General features: G+C 45.8%; 1 protein-coding gene across 9 annotated transcripts in view; it reads left to right on the top strand.

The window, feature by feature from the left end:
- KIAA1109 (KIAA1109 ortholog) overlaps positions 1-23,077 on the top strand; it is a 908,505-nt gene that overhangs the window by 354,293 nt on the left and 531,135 nt on the right. For all 9 annotated transcript variants that reach the window (XM_033938537.1, XM_033938601.1, XM_033938589.1 and 6 more), the window contains exon 35: positions 18,643-18,840. In XM_033938537.1, coding sequence (XP_033794428.1) covers positions 18,643-18,840 — 198 coding nt within the window. The remainder of the gene's footprint in view (positions 1-18,642; positions 18,841-23,077) is intronic.

Below are 23,077 nucleotides of genomic sequence, written 5' to 3'. Positions count from 1 at the left end.
CTCCGTGCTAACCATCCGTCTGCCATCTCTGTTCTCCCCTTCCGTTTCTCTTCCCTCTCCCGGAGATCTGGCATCTTTCCTTTTTTTTGTCTCCATCCACAGATTCACCTTTTCTCAACTCCCCACCACCCCAGGATCCACCATCTCTTCCTTTCTGTTCCCAACTATCCTCCTATCCAGTATCTCTATCCCCCCTCCACACCATCTCCTGTTTCCAAGTTCTCTCCCTTTCTGTTCTTTCCCTCCCTAAATCCCATTATGCACCATCTCTCTCCCACTCCTCTGTTTTTAGACCCATTATTTCTAACCCCCAAAGTCTGGCATATGCACGTATCTTTGAACCCCCCCTTCCCTCTCTCCCTCTGTGTACTTTTACACCAGGACCCCCCTCCCCCGAAGGTCTGTCCCCCCTCCGAAGGGCTACACCCCACCCCTGAAGACCTGCACCCCCCCGAAGGACTTTACCTCCCACCCGAAGGTCTGTCCCCCTCTGAAGGCCTAAACCCCACCCCTGAAGGCCTGCACCCTCCCCGAAGGATTGTACCTCCCACCCGAAGGTCTGTCCCCCCCTGAAGGCCTGCACCCATCCCGAAGGCCTGCACCCACCCCGAATGCCTGCACCCACCCCGAAGGCCTGCACCCACCCCGAAGGCCTGCACCCCCGAAGGCCTGTCCCCCCCCTTGAAGGCCTGCCTGCTTGTCCCCCCTTGAAGGCCTATCCCCCCTTAAAGGTCTGCCTGTCCCATCCCCTTGTAGGCCTGTCCCCCCTTAAAGGTCTGCCTGTCCCACCCCCTTGTAGGCCTGTCCCCCCCTTGAAGGCCTGACCCCCCCTTGAAGGCCTGCCTGCTTGTCCCCCCTTGAAGGCCTGTCCCCCCTTAAAGGTCTGCCTGTCCCACCCCCTTGTAGGCCTGTCCCCCCTTAAAGGTCTGCCTGTCCCACCCCCTTGTAGGCCTGTCCCCCCCTTGAAGGCCTGACCCCCCCTTGAAGGCCTGCCTGCTTGTCCCCCCTTGAAGGCCTGTCCCCCCCCTTGAAGGTTGGCACCCCCCCAAAGGCCTGCACCCCCTTGAAGGCCTGTCCCACCCCCTTGTAGGCCTGTCCCCCCCCTTGAAGGCCTGCCTGCTTGTCCCCCCTTGAAGGCCTGTCCCCCCCCTTGAAGGCCTGCACCCCCCCTTGAAGGTTGGCACCCCCCCAAAGGCCTGCACCCCCTTGAAGGCCTGTCCCACCCCCTTGTAGGCCTGTCCCCCCCTTGAAGGCCTGCCTGCTTGTCCCCCCTTGAAAGCCTGTTCCCCCCCTTGAAGGCCTGCACCCCCCTTGAAGGTTGGCACCCCCCCAAAGGCCTGCACCCCCTTGAAGGCCTGTCCCACCCCCTTGTAGACCTGTCCCCCCTTGAAGGCCTGCCTGCCTGTCCCCCCCTTGAAGGCCTGTCCCCTCCCTTGAAGGCCTGCACCCCCTTTAAGGTCTGCACCCCCCACCGAAGGCCTGCACCCCCCCGAAGGCCTGTCCCCCCACTTGAAGGCCTGCCTGCCTGTCCCCCCCTTAAAGGCCTGCACCCCCTTGAAGGTCGGCACCCCCCCCGGAAGGCATGCACCCCCCCCTGAAGGCCTGTCCCCCCTTGAAGGCCTGTCCCCCCCCTTGTAGGCCTGCACCCCCTTGTAGGCCTGTCCCCCCCCCCTTGTAGGCCTGTCCCCCCCTTGAAGGCCTGCCTGCCTGTCCCCCCCTTGAAGGCCTGCACCCCCTTGAAGGTCTGCACCCCCCCCGAAGACCTGCACCCCCCCTTGAAGGCCTGCCTGCCTGCCTGTCACCCCCCTCCCCCTTGAAAGTCTGCCTGCCCGCCCGCCCACCCCACCCTGAAGGCCTGATGCCCCGACCCACCCCGAAGGACCATTCGCCCCCCTGGCCTCCCCGCACTACCTATGAAGCAGCCGCAGCCGCAGCAGGATCGCGACGTCAGCTATCTTTGCGCTGCTTAGGAGCTGCTTCCTGCGCCGCGGTCCCGCCCCCTCCTCTGACATCAGAGGAGGGACGGGACCGCGGCGCAGGAAGCAGCTCCTAAGCAGCGCAAAGATAGCTGACGTCGCGATCCTGCTGCGGCTGCGGCTGCTTCATAGGTAGTGCGGGGAGGCCAGGGGGGCGAGCGGTCCTTCGGGCGTGGGGGGGGACTGAGCGGCAAGGCCGGGAACACCCCCTCAGGGCTGGTACCCGGGGCGGCCCGCCCCCCCCCGCCCCCCCCTAGGTACGCCACTGATATATGTTTTATATAAAGAATGGCTAATTGGTTGTCTGTCTGAATAAAAATGTTTCTTTTGGAAATCCAAGGATAGAAAGCCTGAAGAGCGTAATAAACTGCTTGGAGTTTTAAGTGATTAATATGTAGGGTCCTTTCATTTACTGACCACTAACCCTGAGTCTTGATGCTGTTGAGGTGTGCCCCCAAGCCCTGGTTGGAAGCATCGATTGTTATGGTAAGTAGCGGAGGTGGAAACTGAAATGGACATCCTTTTTGCAGGAAGGTGGAATGAATCCACCATAGGAGAGAATCCTCTATAATAAAACCCTAAGCGCGCATGCGCACTTACAACTGGTGATCCCTGCCTCCGTGATTTGTGCCTCTGTGGCTGTATTTGATTTGCGGTGTGTGCTGCAGTTTGCAGCACATGCAGTGCTTAATGTGGCAGTTTCCTCCTGCGGTGTGGCAACGGTGATAGGTGGCGGCGAAAGCAACGGCAGGAGGTTGTCCTTTGGCCTGGACGAAGCGGACAAGGTGCAGGTGCTGCGAGGTGTCCGGTTGTCAGAAGAGGTGTTTAGTCGAATGAATGAGTCCTCCCATACTGGTAAGAGTTATAGGATGTAAATACAGGGAAGTGAAGGATCAGGAAAATGCTAATGCTGCTGCTGCTGCACAGGGAAGCAGAGGGGGAGGGGTGGGAAACAGACAGATGAGACCAGAGAGAGACATAAAGAAAGACAGACAGACAAAGGGGGACAGGGAGAGAGACAGAGAGACAGGGGGCCAGGAAGAGAGACAGACATAAAGAAAGACAGGGGGCAGGGAGAAAGACAGACAGACACCGGGAGGGAGAGAGATAAAAAGAAAGAAAGAATGACAAACAGATAGCGGCCAAGGAGAGAGACAAAAATAAAGACAGACAGAAAGCGGCCAAGGAGAGAGAGACAGAAAGAAAGACAGACAGACAGAAAACGGCCAAGGAGAGAGAGGTACAGAAAGACAGATAGACAGAAAGTGGCCAAGGAGAGAGAGAGACAGAAAGAAAGACAGACAGACAGAGGGCGGCCAAGGAGAGAGAGGGACATAAATACAGACAGAAAGTGGCCAAGGAGAGAAAGAGACAGACAGACAGAAAGCGGCCAAGGAGAGAGAGAGAGAGAGAGACAGAAAGACAGACAGACAGAAAGCGGCCAAAGAGAGAGAGAGAGACAGAAAGAAAGAAGCAAAGACAGACAGCAGCCAAGGAGAGAGAGAGAGAGACAGAAAGAAAGCGCTACTGCTGGACACGGGGAGCAGGCAAGGGGTGGTGGTGGACAGCCGAGGAGAAAGAGATACAGAAAGACAGACAGACAGCAGCCAAGGAGAGAGAAAGAAAGAAAGACAGACAGACACATCTATTGTAGCACCCGTTAATGTAACGGGTGCTAGAATATTTGAAGGCAGAGGAATCAGCTTGGAAAGTGGATGGAGTCGTTGATTCCAGTCTATCTTCAGATGCTACTTTAGTGGTCACATGTGGATTCTGGCATGCAGCACCAGCAAAAGCGATGCTGCTAGGTGGCCCAATAGGCATGTATAGTTTGAGCTGGTAGGGAAGGAGATTACCTTCTGCTAGATTGGTTGCTAGAGTGATGATGGCTTGATGTCTTTCCTGTGGAAGATAGGCCCTTGCAGAGATTGAGTCTAAAAGTGCTCCACTGAACATGAGGGATTGAACTGGAGTTAGGTTGGACTTCTCACAGTTGATGATAAAACCCAGGGTTGCAAGGTGTGCATTGTGGTTTGAATGATTAGTAGCAGCTAGTCTTTGGAGTGGGCTACCAGTAGCCAATTGTCTAGGTAAGGTAAGGTGCTGTTTTTAAGAATGTGCCGCTACCACAGCTAGATACTTTGTGAACACCCGTGGGGCTGACAATAAGCCAAAGGGCAGGGCCTTGTACTGGAAATGCATGTTGAAAAACTTGAAGCGTAGGAAGTACCAGTGGAAAGAATGAATGGGAAAATGAGTGTATGCATCCTTGAGGTCTAAAGGCAGCTAACCAATCCTGTTGTTTGAGTAAGGGAGGAATTGCTGGAAAAGAGATAATTCTGAACTTTTCTCTCTTGAGGCAGGGATCGAGAGGTCTAAGATCGAGGACTTTCTTAAGAGATCAGCTTCCACAAGTGACCCTTGAGGGGAGGAATGCTGGCCTAGTGCCTAACTCTCAGTAAACCTGGTTCTAAGAGGGAGGTTGTAGAGGATCTGCATTAAAGATAGTTTTCACAGCAACCTGTGAAGGAGGGAAGAGGAGCTTTGATAGGTTTGGGAAGAAAAGCTCAATTGTAGGTTCCCTTCTAAAGAGCTTTGGGGAGAAAAGCTCAATTGTAGGTTCCCTTCTAAAGAGCTTTGGGGAGAAAAGCTCAATTGTAAGTTCCCTTCTAAAGAGCTTTGGGGAGAAAAGATCAATTGTAGGTTCCCTTCTAAAGAGCTTTGGGGAGAAAAGCTCAATTGTAGGTTCCCTTCTAAAAAGCTTTGGGGAGAAAAGCTCAATTGTAGGTTCCCTTCTAAAGACAGTTTAGATCTTAAAAGAACAAACTTTTAATAAAATCCTAATGCTCTCTATACTTGTCTAATGTATTCCTAGTAGCTTAAAAAGGTTAATTAGCTCAATAACAAGATGCAGATAGTAGTCCAGCAGCAAGAGAGTTGCTATCCAATCTTTTGCATTGAGTATCACATGTATGACTTTCTCCCAGTTGGCGTGAGAAAAGAGCTCCTAGCTCTCAGAGAACGAATGCGTTCCCTTGAGGCTAGAGCAGCAGACTTGGAGGAGCTGAGGGAGACAGAGAAGTACATAGAGGAGACCCTATAGGGGTGTTGTAGAGAAGTCCCACCTCCAGTCTGGTATCCCCTGTGCTGTCTTGGAGGAGAGAGGTCTCCTAGAAGGAGAGCATCACCCTAGTGAAGTAGGAAATAATCCTGTAGCTAGGACCCTCCCACCAGGGGATGCAATATCCTCTCGCACTGAGGATGTGTCTCCAGAGGCTTCTGCCCAGGAGGGAAAAGTTAGGACAGCAGTTGTAGTTGGTGATTCGATTATTAGACATGTAGATAGCTGGGTGGCTGGTGGGCATGAGGATCGCCTGGTCACTTGCCTGCCTGGTGCAAAGGTGGCGGACCCTGCATCACATAGATATGATTTTAGATAGTGCTGGGGAGGAGACAGCTGTCCTGGTACATGTAGGTACCAATGACATAGGAAAATGTGGGAGGGAGGTTCTGGAAGCCAAATTTAAGCTCTTAAGTAGAAAGCTGAAATCCAGATCCTCCGGGGGTTGCATTTTCAGAAATGCTCCCAGTTCCATGTGCAGGACCCAAGAGGCAGGTAGAGTTCCAAAGTCTCAATGTGTGGTTGAGACGATGGTGTAGGGATGAGGGATTTAGATTTGTTAGGAATTGGGCAACCTTTTGGGAAAGGGGGTGCATGTTCCGAAAGGACGAACTCCACCTTAACCGGGATGGAACTAGGCTGCTGACAGTAACGTTTAAAAAGGAGATAGAGCAGCTTTTAAACTGAGATGTGGGGGAAAGCCGACAGTCATCCGGGAGGGGATGGTTCAGTGTAAGGTATCCTTGGAGAATACTATTGAAACAGGATATTTAGGAAGTCCCGGTAGAGAGGTTCCAATAATGGTGAAAGAAAGCCGGGAGGGTTTAAGAGGAAGGCAGAGTAAAAGACTCAAATTTTCCCTGTCTTCTCGGCAGCCTGTAGTTGCAAGGAAAAAACACAATTTGAAGTGTCTGTATGCAAATACTAGATGCCTAAAAAATAAAATAGGAGAGTTAGAGTATATAGCACTGAATGATGAAATAGCTGTAATAGGTATCTCGGAGACCTGGTGGAAGGAGGATAATCAATGGGACACTGTGTTACTGGGTACATATTATATTGCAAGGATAGAGAAGATCAAATTGGAGGGGGGAGGGGGTTGCGCTATATGTTAAAGAGGGAATTTGAATCAAATAAAATAAACATGTATACCTCTACCTAACTTGCAAATCTTCTGGAAATGTACAGTTAGCTTCTTTGTAATCTGCCTAGAATTGCAAAGTACGAGCGCAATAGAAGTCACTAATGTAATGTAATGTAACATTCTGCATGGCATGGATAGCAGTGTGGAATCCTTATGGATAAAAATTCCATGTGTGAAGGGAAGGAATATAAAGGTGGGGTTATACTACCGTCCCCCAGGACAAAATGAGCAGACGGATGAATAAATGTTTTCAGAAATTAGGAAAGCTGGAGAAATGGGCAACGCTATAATAATGTGTGATTTCAATTACCAAATTAATAGGGAAGAGTATGTAAAATCAGCAAGTAACAAAGCTCATACTCTATAAACAAATATATCTAAATAACCCCCTACAATTCCATTCAGTACTGCCAAATAATCAGTCACAAATAGAGGAAATACACCACCACAATCATACATAACGTGACCATTTATTTTTTTCATCAAAAGGGGACATCTATTAATTGTCAGTCCCGCCCCCAATCCCGCCCTAGCCCCGCCCCCAATCCCGCCCCCAATTTCTTCCATTCATTTTTCATGTACACATAATATCTTCATATTAATTCATAATGGTAACCTCAAAATTAAAAAAAACTACAAAGCACACTATACGCAGAGAAAATGTTAATTATCAAAGATGTCAAGGCAAATGACTTTAAAATATGCAATGTCACCTCAGTAACTATAGAAAAATAGACAAATATAGTGCAAAATATAGACAGCAGATATAAATTCTCAAAACCGACAGGTTTTGATCACTAAATTGAAAATAAAATCATTTTTCCTACCTTTGCTGTCTGGTGATTTCATGAGTCTCTGGTTGTGTTTCCTTCTTACTGTGTATCCTTTCTTTCATTTCTTTCTTTCTGCACTCAGGCCCAACAATTGTCCCTTTCTATTCCCTCCCTCCTTCCTTCCTATGTCCTTAGTGCCCCCAGTGCCTCCTTCCCATGTTCATAGTGCCCCCCAGTGGTGCTTCTGTCCTGTGTCCCTAGTGCCCCCCAGTGCCTCCTTCCCATGTCCATAGTACCCCCAGTGCCTCTGTCCTGTGTCCTTAGTGCCTCAGTGCCTCCTTCCAATGTGCATAGTGCCCCCAGTGCCTCTGTCCTTAGTGCCCCAGTGCTTCCATCCCATGTCCATAGTGCTCCCAATGCCTCCTTCCCATGTCCATAGTGCCCCCAGTGCCTGTTCTGTGTCCTTAGTGCCCCCAATGCCTCCTTCCCATGTCCATAGTGCCCCAATGCCTCTTTCCCATGTCCATAGTGCCCCCAGTGCCTGTCCTGTGTCCTTAGTGCCCCCGTGCCTACTTCCCATGTCCATAGTGCCCCCAATGCCTCCTTCCCATATCCATAGTGCCCCCAGTGCCTGTCCTGTGTCCCCAGTGCCCCCAGTGCCTCCTTCTTATGTCTTCTCTTGCCTTTGTCCCTCCCCCGAAGCCAGCCTGCCTGCCTACTTCCTTCCCTCTCTCCAGTGCCTGATTCAACACCCCCCCCCGCAGATTCAACCCCCTGCGATTCAACACTCCCCCCGTGGATTCAACACCCCTGCCTGCCCGCCCGTGTACCGCCGCTGCCTTCCAGTCTGCCTCCCTGCCGCGCCGATTGAAACGCTGGACCGCCGCCGCTGCTTCTTGACTTCTTCCCGGCGTCAATTTTGACGTCGGAGAGGAAGTTCAGGGCCAGCCAATCGCTGCCTGACTGGCCCGAACTTCCTCTTCAACGTCAAAATTGACGTCAGGAAGAAGCCAAGAAGCAGCGGTGGCAGTCCAGCGTTTCAATCGGTGCGGCAGGGAGGGAAAGTGATCGGATGTCCTGGTGCCCCGTGCACAGCTTCGGGACGCTGTCCCTGAAAACGGGACATTTTTGGTGTCCCGAAGCGGTGAGTCGGGACAATGGGACGGTCGGCCCGAAAACGGGACTGTCCCGTTGAAAATGGGATGTATGGTCACCTTAATCATACACCACACACTAAATTCACAGTAGAAACAGAGGGAAAAGGTGCACAAGAAAACCAGAAAAAAAGAAAGTGGCCACATAGCCTCAGTTCAGCTTCATGGGCTTAAAAAACTCCACTTTCTCTCATATGGGCGGAGGAACTGAAAGAAATCTCGGTGACTGTGGAAGATGTACTGAGCCAGATCGACAAGTTAAAAAGTGATAAATCACCAGGACCGGAGCAATTATAGTCTTATTAATGATATATGTTAAAAAAAATTACAAATTTGGTATTCAGTAAGATGTTAAGCTAGAATGTTTTGACACTGGATCAATAGCACATATTTGCTTAGCTTACCCATACTGTTTATTCTCTCTAATTTTTTTGGCTTTGCTACCTCAATTGCTAGCCCCAGTACTGATTAGTGCAGGGGTCTGCAACCTTTAAGACATAAAGAGCCACTTGGACCCGTTTTCGAAAAGAAAAAAAAACTTGGAGCCGCAAAACCATTATAAAACAAATCTAACACTGCATATATTGTTTCTTATCTTAATGTTATATACAGGATCATGCAGTTAGCTGTCAATCTGAAGAAAAAGGACTTTTTCACTTAACAATGTAAAATATATTTTTGCACATTAATAGCTAATTAAAATATTTAATTTAGCTGGTTAATGGGATTTTTGCTCCTGAACCTCAGTGCACAGTGTCTGCATATCAGGGCTGTAAGACGTCACCTTCATTTTCACACAGGCTTGCAAGCTGTCATCTGTGAGGCATGATCGATGTTTGTTTTTAATATAGTTCATGTTGGAGAAGACCTGCTCACATACATATGTGGAGCCGAAGATCGACAGCACTCCAGATGCATACTTTTTCATGTTTATATAAGTGTTGGGGATGGCATTCCATGTTTCGAATACAAGTTTGTCCAGTTTGGGAAGGTTTTCAATATCAGTCCATTTATGATTCTGAGCCATAATGGCCTTCTGATGGGCAACATCCTCAAGAGTAGTGGTCAAGCATTTGAACTTGGACACCCATAGATCATTACTGGGCCAATAAGCCCCCCATATAATGTGCCAGTAGCCACAGGCCCCCCTATAATATGCCAGTAGCCAATAGGAGCCCCCACAATATGCTAGTAGCCATAGCTCCCACCTACATTGTGCTAGGAGTCATAGTCCCCCCTATAATGTGGCAGAGTCCAGGCCCCCCATATAATGTGGCAGAGTCCAGGCCCCCCATATAATTAGCCACAATAGTAGGTTTTAGCACATTGCGCTAAAAAACGATATTGCGGTTTAGTAAAAGGGAGCCATAGTGCAAAATATAGACAGCAGATATAAATTCTCAAAACAGACACATTTTGATCACTAAATTGAAAAGAAAATCATTTTTCCTACCTTTGCTGTTTGGTGATTTCATGAGTCTCTGGTTGCACTTTCTTCTTCTGACTGTGCATCCAATCTTTCTTCCTTTCTTTCAGCCTCCTGTATGTTTCCTCTCCTCCAGATCTCATTCTCTCCCCCAAATTTTTCTTTCTGTCTCCCTGTTCCCCCTTCTTTCTGTCTCTGTCTGCCCCCTTTCTTTCTTTCTCCGTGCCCTCCCCCAAGCCACTCGGTTTGCTGCCACCGCCATCGGGGAATAGCCCCCAAGCCACCGCCGTCCCAAGCTTTCCCTGCAGAAGCGTCGCGCTGACCAGCATTCCGCTCCCTGACGTCAATTCTGACGTAGGAGAGGAAGTTCCGGGCCAACAAGGCATTTCTCCTCATTCCATCCAGCCTGAGCCCCATCTCTCCTTGATCCAGCATTTCCCTTCTGTGTTTGTCAGAATTACCATTCCACCTATTTTCCAGCATCACCCTTCTTTGTGTCCATCTCACTATATCCCTATCTCACCACTTTTTCAGAATCTTCATTTGTCTCTGTCCTTGTCTTTACCCCATGTTCACCATTTGCCCTTTCAATGTCTTTATCCCCCCCCCCACTTTTTCAGCATTACTTCTATGTCTCTATTTCACCTCCTCTTCATGTCCCCTCTGTATCTCTATCCTTATTCAGTAGGTCTTGCTTACCCTTTCTCTTCTTTGTGTCACTATCTCCATTTTCAGCTTTCCCCCCCTTTTCCTTTGTTACTGCACCCTGTAGCTAGAATCTTTCCACCCTCCCTCCACTCCGGCCCAGGCCAGTATGAAATATTTCCTTTTGTTTCCCTCCCCTCTCTCTTTCTCTCTCTCTTCTCCTCCCTCACCCACGAGTCCTGCATCTGGCCCTCTCCCTTCTACCTGCACCTGGCAACACCCCCCTGCTCCGCGGCTCTCTTCAGCAACTCGTCAGCAGCGGTGATCAAGACAAGCTGCCGACATCGAGGCCTTCCCTCTACAGTCTCACCTTTGTGGAAAAAGAAGTTGAAACAAGCGGGACTCGCAGAGGGTAGGCCCCGACGTCAGAAGCTTGTGTCGATCGCTGCTGCTGAGTTGGGCACCCCTGACTTAGAGCCATAGCGCACGAGAGAGACTCCCACGGGGATGAAAACAGCCTGTCTAAATTCTGGCGATGCAGGCATGCAGCTTACAAGTCTGGCGTCGCTGCGGGAAATAGCCATTTTGAGCAGTGAGCTCAGCACGTACACAGATGAAAGCCTTGCTTGCTGATTGGTCCGGCCCGCGTGACACACTACCAGAGCCGCGGCAAAGGTGAAAAAGAGCCGCATGCGGCTCTGGAGCCGCGGGTTGCCGACCCCCGGATTAGTGTCTTGTAATCAAAGTTTCATTTTATAGCATATTTGATACTTTCTATTTCTCTCTCTCTCTCTGAATGGAAACCTCTTAGAGTAGGCCCAGGACAAGCTCCCTCTGCTCCCCTTTTGGATACAGTTTGTCCTTCCATGACATATCTTTTGGGCCTTTCCACTGGTTAGTGTCCGGAAAACTTTTCTTGTTATTTGTAGATAGTGCCTTACTGGCACTTTGATTACTACTATTAATTATTTCAATAGTGTTACCAGACATATGCAGCGCTTTACAGAGTCACAAAGAAAGTAGTCCCTGCTCAAAAAGCTTAAAATCTAAATAGACAAACAGGATGTCATGGATACAGTTAAGGGGAACGGTTCATCTGCTGGTTGGGTTGGAGGACAGTATGAAGTAGGGTGAAGGATTGAATGCTATATCGAAAAGGTGGGTTTTCAGTCTGCTTTTAAACAAGGGAAGGGGCTTGAAGGACAAACTCAGGTAATTCCAGGCATAGGGGGCAGGTAGATGACAGGAATGAAGTCAGGAATTGGCAGTGGAGGGAAGAGTAATGCTAAGAGCAACTTATCTGAGGAACGGAGTTCTCTGGGAGGTGTATAAGGAGAGAGAAGATATGAGGGAGATTGAGGGGCAGCAGAATGAACATACTTGTAGGTCAGCAATAGGAGCTTGAATTGTATGCGAAGGTGGCTAGGGAGCCAGTGAAGTGATTTAAGGAGAGGGGTAACACAAGTGTAACGAGGTTCGTAGATGAGTCGTGCAGCAGAGTTTTGCACAGATTGTAGAGGGGGAGAGGCGGCACTGCGGGAGACCAGTTAGAAGTAGATTGCAGTAATCTAAGCGTGAGGTTACACTAGTGTGAACAAGGGTCCAGGTAGTGTCCTTTCCCTAAGAGATTTCACATGCCTGTCCCACATTTTCTTGAATTCACAGTCTTTATATCTACCACCTCAACCAGGAGACTATCCTACACAGCAACATAGACACACTAAAAAAAAATTAAAAAAAATCTAAACTGAGGTTTCCTGTGCTTTATACCGATGCTCTAGTAACTTCCAAGTAACCCCTTAATTGCTATTATATTATATTATATTAGTGACTTTTATTCCGCCATTACCTTGCGCTTCAAGGCAGATTACATAAGTGGTTATCTGGACATTTCCAGAAGACTTACAGAGTTGAACGGGTTACTTCGGGGGACTGAAGTGCTTCCTGTGGTGCTAGTTTGTTTTGATGGATTTCTTGAATAGCAGGGTTTTTATTTCTTTTCTGAAAGTTTTGCAGTCTGGTGTCGTGATCAGTAGATTGGAGAGTTGGTGGTCTAGTTTTGCTGTCTGCGTGGCCTCTGATTGGGGGGTGCATGAATGGTGTCTGGGTTCTCCTTTGCCTGGTTGTGGTAGTTCGGATAAGGCGGTTGTTCATGTAAACTGGGCTGTTTCCATTCTTGGCTTTAAATAGTAGACAGTAAAATTTGAATAGTATTCTTGCTTGTATTGGGAGCCAGTGTAAGTCGAGGTATGCGGTGGTGATATTGTCGTATTTCTTCAGGGCTGTGTTTTGTCTCAGGGCTGGGTTTTATACTGTTTGCAGTTGTTTTATCATGACTGCGGGGCAGGGGAGATAGAGGATGTTGCAGTAGTCTAGAAGTCCTAGGACTAGGGATTGGACCATGAGCTGGAATTGTTTTCTGAAGAATTTTCGGATTTGCCTTAAGTTTCACATGACTGCGAATGATTTCTGTATTGTTTTGTTGATTTGTGGTTGCATGGTACAGCATCTGTCTATCATCACTCCCAGAAGTCTTAGGGTGGGTTGAATGGGGTATGTGATTGAGTTTATTACTAAGTTTGTTATGGTTGGGGTTTTGTTTTTTTCGAGAAGTATAAATTTTGTTTTTTCTGGGTTCAATTTTAGTTTGTGTTCTTTCATCCATGTAGCCACTGTTTCTAGTGTTCTATGTAGTGTGTCTGTCATGGAGGATGTTGGTTGATCAAAAGGAAGGAGGATGGTGATGTCGTCTGCATTACTATAAAAAGTTAAGCCTAATTTGTCTAGGCAGGTGCCGAGGGATGCAATGTAGAGATTGAAGAGTGTTGGGGATAAAGGCGACCCTTGGGGTATGCTGCAGGAGTTGGACCATGGTTCTGATTTTTCTTTGTTTGTCTTTACTCTGTAGGTCCTGGATTGTAGGAATCCTTGAAACCATGTTGGGTACACCTTTCCTATAATTCATATTGTTTCTAGTATTTGTAGTAGAATGTCATGGTCTACCAGGTCAAATGCTGCAGTGAGATCTAGTTGTATAACCAGCATTTTTTTTGCCTGTGCTGAGGTGTTGTCTAGCTGTGTCCAGGAGGGAACCTAGTAGTGTCTCTTTGCTGTAGTTTGTTCTGAAACCAGACTGTGTAGGGTGGAGTAAGTTGTGATTTTCTAGGTAGTTGGTGAGATGTTTAGCTACAAGGCCTTCCATTTGCTTGACATATAATGGTATTGAGGCTAGGGTCTGTAGTTGGATGGTAGATCTGTTGCTACTTTTGGGTTTTTTTTTAAGATCGGGGTGATGATAATTTTGCTGAGTCTTGCGAGAAAAGGCCATCTGTGAGCAGGGATTGTATCCATTGTATGAGGAAAGTGCGGAATTTTGGGCTGGAGGCTTTTAACAGGTATAGAGGGCAATGGTTGAGGTCACAGGCTGCGTGGCTGTATTTTTTTTGTAGAATCTGTTTAAATTGGACCATTGTATTGTGGTGAAGTTGGACCAGGTTCTGTCTGCTGCAGCTGATTCTTTTCTGGGGGGGGGGGGGCATTGAGATCTCATCAAGGTGGATTTGGGTTCCTGCGAAGGTTGTCCTGGCTGTTGTAATTTTGCTTCTAAAGTATTCAGCTAGAAGGGTGGCTGAAGGGGGTGGAGTGTCATTATTGGCCAGTAGGATTTAGTGTCTGAGTTCTTTTAATAATTGTTTGGTGTAGTGTGTCCTTCTCTTTTCTTTTAGCTTTTGCTTGTATTGTTGGTTTAGTTTTCTTCATGATGTTTTTGTGTGTTCTTGATTACTTTTTCTCCATTTTCTTTCTAGTCATCTGCATTGTCTTTTGAGTAGGAGTAGTTCGTTGTTGAACCGTTTGTCTGATTGTCTGCTGATTCTGGTTTTTATTTGTACTGGGGCTAGCTCATCTAGGATAGCTGTACTTAGTGTGCACCACTGTGAGATAAAAATTTTTTGGTGTTACTTTCTTGGATTGTTGCGTCTGTTTTATTCCAGAATATGGAGGGGTCGATGTACATGATTCTTAGGTTAAGCTTTGGGATTTTGGTTTGATTTTGCCTTTGGCCCAGTTGATATTTAAGGTGTATGTGTAATGGTCTGACCAGAAGGATCAGGACAAATTTCCGTTTGAGGTATGAATCTCTGGTAGAATGGGCTGTTGGGTCTTGAAGGCTGTGATGTCAAGTTGGTGGCCTTTCTCATGTGTGGTTTGTGGTTCTAAGATCTTGTAGGTTAAGGCTTCAAGGTTAGATAGTAGGTTTTCGACTTGTTTAGAGGATTGGTTTTCGAGTTGGAGGTTTAGATCTCCTAGGATTAAGTTGTATACTGCCGTTAGTGAGTTTCGGTATATAAAGTCTTCAAATTCTGGTCTTGCTGTGTTCCAGTTCCCTGGTGTTATGTAACAGAGCATGCAGGTTATAGGTCCTTTTATTGTGGTGCATGATAGTTGGCAAGCTAGTAGGTCCATGTATGGGGTGGATGTTTTGTCTAGTATGTTTAAGTTTACAGAGTTTCTACCTAAGATGGCCAGACCTCCTCCTCTTTTTTTTTTATCTCTGCAGACCACCTTTATCTTTTATTCCTGCAGGCAAACTTCCGTTATCTTGGGATCAGAGTCTGAGGTTAGCCAGGTTTCGGTGAGGAAGAGGCAGTCTAGATTCTCGGTTTCTATCCAGTCTCTTATCTGTTCTATCTTTGGGCCTAGAGTTCTGATGTTTTTGTAGGCACGCGATAGTGTGGTGTATTCTGTTTGAGCATTGTTTGTCATTTTTGGGTGGATGAGTGATCTTGGTTGTGGGTGTGGATTGGTCCTGGGTGGGTTTGTTGGTCTTCTCCCCCATGTTGGTGTAATGATGTGTTGCATGCAGGTCTGGCAGTTTGTTATATTTCTGTCTACAATGATTCTCCTGGCTGGGTGGTGAACTCTGTTTGCAGTTAAAATAACTGTTATTGGGGAGATGTTGTTTGCTGCTGCCTTCCAGCTTGTTAGGAGCAAGATGATCAGTAAGATACTTTGTAATTGTTTTTGTGGTATTGTTTTCATTGTGAAAGATAGGAGGCAAGGGGTTGGTGGGTGTGAGGTAGCAGTTGACTTTCTAGGGGGTTAGGATGTAGCTTTCTCTTTTGGTGGTTGTTAGTAGCAGATGATTGGATGTTAGTGTGATTGTGTGTATGACTGGAGCTGGAGAGAATCCGAGTGATCTGGAGTGGGCTAAGTCAAGCCCGATCTGCATCGCTGTAGAGCAAAGTCAGGCCAAGGAAGGAGGGACAAAATGGAAGATTTCTTCTTCTTTCCTCTGCCTGCTGAAGCGCTGGTACGGTGTTTGCCAGCCCTTAAATAGAGCTGAAGAGGAGCCTAATGATCTGGGATGTCGCTGTGGATCGGTGTCAGGCTGAGGAAGGAGGGACAAAATGGAAGACTTCTTCCTCCTTCCTCTGCCTGCAGAAGAGCTGGAATGGTGGTCGTCGACCCTAAAAACAGGGCAGAGTACTTAAAATAAAGTCCCTGGATTTACCTATCTAGCTCTATCTACCTTCCCCAAATTTAAAAGCAATTTCTCAGCAAATTCTTACCATTGAAGATCTCTCTCAAGACCAAAGGTCCATCTAGCCCAGTATCCTGTTTCCACAGTGGCCAATCCAGGTCACAAATACCTAGCAGAAATCCAAGTAGTAGCAATATTCCATGCTACCAATTTCAGAGCAAGCAATGGCTTCCTCCATGTCTGTCTCAATAGCAGACTAAGGAATTTCCCTTCAGAAACTTGTCCAAACGGCAGAAAAGGGCCGGCGGCCCACCAAGTCTACCCACTCAAGAACCCTCCCTCCCTTGAGAATCCATCTTTTTAAGCATAACACTGTAGCAACCCCACCTGTTTATCCCATCGTCTCTTGAAGTCGAGCACGCTACTGGCCTCGACCACTTGGCGTGGAAGACCATTCCATCGATCAATCACCCTTTCAGTGAAGAAGTATTTCCTGGTGTCACCATGAAATATTCCCCCCTTAAGTTTTAGCGGATGCCCTCTTGTCACCGTGGGACCCTTTAGAAAAAAGATTTCTTCCTCCACTTCAATGCGGCCCGTGATGTATTTGAATGTTTCTATCATGTCCCCCCTTTCTCTGCGCTCTTCGAGAGAATATAAGCGCAGTCTGCTCAGACGTTCTTCATATGGGAGATCTTTAAGTCCTGAGACCATCCTAGTGGCCATTCACTGAATCGACTCCATTCTCTTCACATCCTTTTGATAATGTGGCCTCTAAAACTGGACACAGTGCTCCAGGTGAGGTCTCACCATGGATCTGTATAATGGCAGTATGACTTCAGGCTTTCGGCTGATAAAGCTTCTTCTGATGCAACCCAGCATTTGTCTAGCCTTTGCTGAAGCTTTCTCCACCTGATTGGCAGCTTTCATATCTTCCCGGATGATTACTCCCAAGTCCCTTTCTGCAACAGTTCTTGTTAAGTTTTCACCGTTCAAGGTGTATGTTCTGCATGAATTTCCGCTTCCAAGATGCATTATCTTACATTTTTTGGCATTAAAGTTTAGTTGCCAAGTACTTGACCATTGTTCTAGTAAAAGTAGGTCCTGCTCCATAGTGTTGGGCCTGGTTGCGCTGCCAGGTTCTGTTGCCCTGCCCACAACATTGCATAGTTTAGCATCATCGGCAAATAATGTAATCTTGCCTCGAAGTCAGATCCCTTACAAAGATATTAAATAGCATTGGGCCCAAGACCGAGCCCTGCGGCACTCCACTGGTCACCTTTGACGTTTTTGAGGGAATACCGTTTACATCACCCTTTGAAGTCTGCCGCTAAGCCAGTCTTCTACCCATGCAGTCAGTGTTTCTCTTAGTCCTAATGTGTTCATCTTGTTCAATAACCTATGGTGTGGGACACTATCAAAAACCTTGCTGAAGTCTAAATACATGATGTCCAGGGACTCTCCCCCATCCAGTTTTTTTGTTACTCAATCAAAGAAGCTTATCAGATTGGATTGACAAGACCTTCCCTTCGTAAAGCCATGCTGGTGGGGATCCCTTAATCTTTCGTCATCCAGGATCGTGTCTAATCTGTTTATAATCAACATTTCCATGAGTTTACTCACTATTGATGTGAAACTCACTGGTCTATAATTTTCAGCCTCTGACCTGCATCCCTTTTTGTGGAGCGGGATAACGGCAGTTTTCCAGTCCTAGGGAACTTTTCCCTTGCTTAGGGAAAGATTGAAGAGCTCGGCTAACGGTTCTGCCAGGACATCTCTCAATTCTCGAAGTACTCTAGGGTGTAGATTATCCGGGCCCATAGCTTTGTTTACTTTTAGTTTTGATAGCTCGTGGTAGACTTCAATCATATCTCCCCTTAGCCGTCTCTTTTCCTTCCTCTGAACAAATTCCATTAACCACTACCCTCTGGCATCTGTCTGCAAACTAATTTCTAGTCCAGTTCACCACTTTGGGTTCTAACTTTAGCTGGTCAAGTTTGTTTAGCAGCCTCCTATGAGGAACCGTGTCAGAGGCTTTGTTGAAATCTAACGGCCTCTTGTACAAAGCTGCGCAGCAACAGCCCCGAAGCCCTTTAAATCTCTATGGGTTTCGGGGCCGCTAGTGCAGCTTTGTAAAAGAGGCCGTAAGTAAATTATATCTAGCACACTTCCTTGATCTAGTTCTCTGGTAACCTGTCAAAGAATTCAATCAGATTTGTTTTGCACGATTTACCTCTAGTAAAGCTATGTTGGCTCAGATCTTGTAACTCATTTGATTCTAGGAATTTCATTATCCTCTCCTTCAGGACACAATTATGAAAACAAATGACAAATAAAGGAAAGGAAGAGGGAAATAAAAGGAGAACACACAGCATTATGTAGCAACTAGAATATGGTCTATAAATTGGAGGGTAAATGTTACTGGAGAAGAGTTAATGTGAACAGGGATAAACCATAAAGCAGCATTAAGGGGCAAAGACCTGGAAAGATTACTTATGCATGCAAAAAACTATGGGGAATTTAGGAAACACCTAAAAACTTACCTGTTCTTGAAGTACCTAGATAACTGATCTGTGCAATCTCTCCCACAACAACTGATCTCATAAACTGTTAGTTGCCAATTTCCAACTATGTAAGTTCTATTCAGTTTGTAGCATTTTTTCTTTAATCATTGTAAACCACATAGAACTTCACGGTCCTGTGGTATATAAACTGTTATTATTATTATTATAAAGCTGGCAATAAAATTCATAATAGCATCAAAACATTAAAGAGAAAATAAGGTGCAATGGTCAGTTTTAATCACTGAGACAACATTTTTGAAAATATGAATAAGCAAGAAGAAAAAAGAATAAAAGGGGTTAAGAGAAAGACTTTGGTATTAAGTACATGAAATATAATCTTATTTTATTTACTTACAGATATGGGATCTTGTGTAATCACAACCATACCATTTGAAAAGTCAAAGGTTCTCTTCACTCTGGAAGAGCTGGATGAATTCACTTTTGTGGATGAAACAGAACAGACAGCTAACCCAGATGTTACTCGTATTGGACCGAGCCAAGAGAAGTGGGGCTGGATAATGTTTGAATGTGGAATTGAAAACTTGGTTGTTAAAGGTAAACGGATTTGTGGAAGTGATGAGATGTTGTACTTGAGTTTATCTGACTTAATTTTACTTCACATATTGTTTCTAATAAACACGTTTAATGAAGTTTCCACCACCCCTTCTTCCTATAAATGCTACCATTTCTCTTCTTCACTTTGCCTCCCCCCCCCCCCCGGCAGTAATCGGCATTGCTCTCCTCTCTCTTTCCTTCTCTTCAGACTATGGCTGGGCTGCTGCAGGGCTGTGAGCATCCATGCAGAGGAGGGAGGAGAGCAATGCCGGTTACTGCAAATTCCAGGGAGAGGAGGGCGATTATTGGAGGAATCTAGATTTGTATTTCAGACTAAATTTACAGTTTTTCAGTCTTGAAGCAAACTGGGGGCGATTATTGAAAACAATACAGTATTTTCAGTAATATTGAATGCATAATTTCAGACTTTTTTATTTTGTAATTCTGTAACCTGCAGGGAGCAACAGTTCTTTGAAGACAAAACAGTTCACTTAGTTAAATATGTTGGGTGATGAGTTTTTTTTTTTTTTTATCTTCTCAGACATCTTCATTTAAAACTTTGTTACAAGCTTTTGTGTGCTGCTGAATATGTTTAGTAAATCTGGTTTTCACCTTCATGGCCATGGTGTGCATTAGTACTGCCCGATTCACCAATTCGAATTGATTAATTGTCCAAGAAAATCAAACTCACCGATTCAGCAATCAACTCCTCCCCCTCCCCCCATGAGACGTCACATACTTCCAAGGCTTCCTAAAGCAGCAGCGGTAGTGGCAGTGGAGGCTTTTCTGCGGCCTTCCTTCTGTCATGTTGCTGATTACATCATTGATGATGCGGCAGAGGGAAGCCCTAGCGGGACAGTCAGTGAATAGCCCATTCAAAGTGATACAGCTGCTGACTGCCCACTGCTGCTGCTGCTTTAGGAGGCCACGGAGATAATTCAGGTAGGAGATTCAATGAGGTGCTGCTGCACAGGGGGGTGGGAAGGATGGAAAACTACTGCACAGAGGAATAGTTGGGAGGGGAGGAAAGACACTGCACATGGGGGGGGGCCAAGAGAGGAGAAAGGAAGAATTGTTGGGGTGGAGGAGAGGAAGGGAGAGAAGAGGTAGAAGAGTGAGGGGGGAAATCCTGCATATGTTGGCAGGAAGAGAGACATGCATGGGAGAGGAAGAAATGTTAGACATAGGGTATAGGGTATGGAGAGATGGTACATGGGGAGAGAGAAGGAAATGTTGCAAGGGAGTACTCCGGGACCAAGTTAATAAACCATGCTGTAGACCTAATTGCTGGTTTTGTAAAGCTCACTACGCCTAAATTTCAATATTTGGAAGGAAAAATTACAGAACACACAAAAGAACTTAAAGACTTAAGAAAAGAATTGTCTGACTCAGATAAAACCATTCAGAAAATTGAAAAGGAAATAATTACATCAAAACAACTTCAAGAGACTTTAATTAAAGATAACACCAACTTGAGAAGGAAAGTTGAAATGCTGGAGAATAATTCTCGTAGTAATAATTTAAGGCTAATTAACTTTCCTAAATTAGAAATGGTAAACCCAAGAGAAATGCTTAAGAGATATTTGATGGAAACTTTAGAAGTATCAGAAGAAATGTTACCCCCATTCTCACGTGTTTATTATTTGCCTATGAAAGTTTCTATAAATCAACAAAAAGAATTGGGCCAACAAACTTTAAACGTTTCAGAATTATTGGAGACATCTGATAAAGACTTGGCATTACCAGCAACTTTGATTCTAACTGTGGCGCTTCCGTTAGATAAAACATGGTTATTAAGACTTTACTTTAAAAATAGACAAAAAATTTTTCTTGGTTGTAAAGTATAGATGTTCCCTGATCTTACAAGGGAGACACAGAAGCGTCGCCGTGAATTTCTTCTTTTGAAACCTGGGGTTACTTCTTTGGGGGCAACTTTTTATTTGAGACATCCATGTAAATGTATAGTGTGTTACCGTTCTGTTAAATATGTTTTCTTTGAACCATCCCAATTGACAAGTTTTGTAGCTATGTCTCGTTTGGATGGAGAATCATCTTGAACCCTATTATAATTAAGAAACCTCAATTTTCAGTGCTTCTGCTTTGAACATCTTGCAAAATAATTTCTTTAATTTTATTTTCGCTAATTTAAAATCTTGGATCCTTTAGGAGGACTTGAGCTTAAATAGTTAATAACGTTTTCTTATTGGATGTTAAATTACCTCATGATTATTTTGTTGTTATGACTATTGCTTTCTGTACAAGTTCTTAGCTTGATTTAAATTGAAAATTAATAAAGAAATAAAATAAAAAAAATAAACCATGCTGTAGAGACCTCTGCCCCCAATGTAAGGTTGGAGGGGTTATGTTAGGCGCCCTTACAAACACCAGCTCCCGAGTTCAATACCCTCACAGAAGATTCACCAGAAGTAGAATCAAATGAGAAGCACAGCCAAAGGTAATGGCATAAAGAATATATTATAGAAATAGGCTTACAGAAAAGCAATCTTCATAAACATTACAATTAAGCATTACAATTAAGGAGAGAGCAAAGCAGTTTCCCTGCCTTACAGAGTCCAGAGAAAAGCGTGAAGTTCCAGGGAGAAGCAGAGATAGAGAGAGAGAAAAGGGGGATGGGGGTGATGGTCTAAGCTTCGGGTTCCCAAGATAGAGCAAGAGGAGGAGTGGTTTGATGTTTAGAGGGGGCTTTTATAGCTTGGAATCTTATTCTAAATATAGAATGTATTGAACTTCAATAGAATCTATTGAAGTTAAGCATCCCCATCCTTAGTAAACTGTTTGCAACAATAGATAGTTTCACTGATCAGGAAGGGAAGTGAGGTGTGCTAGACTGGAGAAGAATAGACTGGAGTCAAATGTAATTTCCAATATTCCTCTGACAATATCGGTGCACCTGGATCCATTGTTCATCCTAAGCTGTCCATCTTAAGCTCCAGACATGAACACATCTTCTTAACACCTCTTTGCACCTCTTAGTTGCAAGTTCTTTTGTTACCTTTAAGCATGATTTAATTAGGGCTGTTTGAAACAGTCTGCCTGGATGCTTTCTGTATGTGAATTCTGTGCATGAACATTCCAGAGTCAGATTGATATAATTTCCCATAGGCCTTTGCTGACATTGGTTAGGGCAACCAAAATGCTGATTGCTAGCAATGCTAGGCTGACAACCCCTTCAGTTTTTTTCCTTCTGCAAGCAAGTTGAGAAGGTGTGATTCTAATCTGCTCTGATATTCTTTTAGGGTTTGTTTGTTTTTTTGTTTTTCCTGAGTTCGAGGCTTTTTGGAAATGATGACCCTTGGTGCAGCTCTGTCTAGAGAAGATGCAGACTCTGGGTCAGATGTCTACAGCTGGCAAGGCAATTCTTGGGGTTCCTGTCTGACTGGTCTGTATTGGATTTTGTGGCGCTCAGGATCCATTCCTCTTGAAGCTAGCTCGATGCCTGATTCATTAGGTGCTTGAGCGCAGGCTTATTGGCCCTGGTTCTGGTCCAGAAGGGCTTAACAGGTGCTGGCTGTATATGTTACTCCCCTCGCTCACACATGGATCCGACTAGCAGCCCAAAGATTCCAGCAGGTGGACTGGTTTGCTTCTGTAACAGCTGCAGCAGGCTAACCCAGCACAGACAAGACAGTGAATACTGCCTATTGAAGTCTATGGGAAAATCGAGGGATATGTTTTTGCTGTTTTTAAGGCTGTCTGGGGCTATAACTAGTGGCCCTATCTCTAAAAACCCTTTCCCATAATTTTTTGACCCTTTAGGGGGTTTTCCTATACTGTTTTCAGTGTGGTATGCTGCTGCGGCAGGCATCTTAGATTTTCCCATTTTTGAATAAAAGCCTTCATCTTCCTCAAAAACCCTTCAATTTGGATTAAAAACAGTAGGATGGACTCCCCTGCTGGAGGTGCCAAGTTTGTGATGGATGGCTGACTGAGCAGTGGCTATGTGCCACATGCCACAGTGCACATGAGGTAGGGGTGGGAGTCTCGGGCTTAACCCCATCGGACACAGGGATCACAGAGGATCCCTTGACTGGGGAAAGAACTTGCTGCCCATGATGCTGTTGGCTCTCTCCATTTAGGACACTCAGATCAACAGAACAGCAACTAAAAATTATAGTCACTAGGAGATCTACTAGTTTTTCAGTTATAGCTGCTCAGCTCTGGAATAATTTACCAAAATATTTGCGTGGGGAAACCTCGGTAAAAAAATTCAAAGGCT

The sequence above is a fragment of the Geotrypetes seraphini genome, chromosome 1, assembly GCF_902459505.1.
Source record: "Geotrypetes seraphini chromosome 1, aGeoSer1.1, whole genome shotgun sequence".
Lineage (NCBI taxonomy): Eukaryota > Metazoa > Chordata > Amphibia > Gymnophiona > Dermophiidae > Geotrypetes > Geotrypetes seraphini.
The sequence above is the reverse complement of the archived record's forward strand: the minus strand, read 5'-3'. Positions and strand labels throughout refer to the sequence as shown.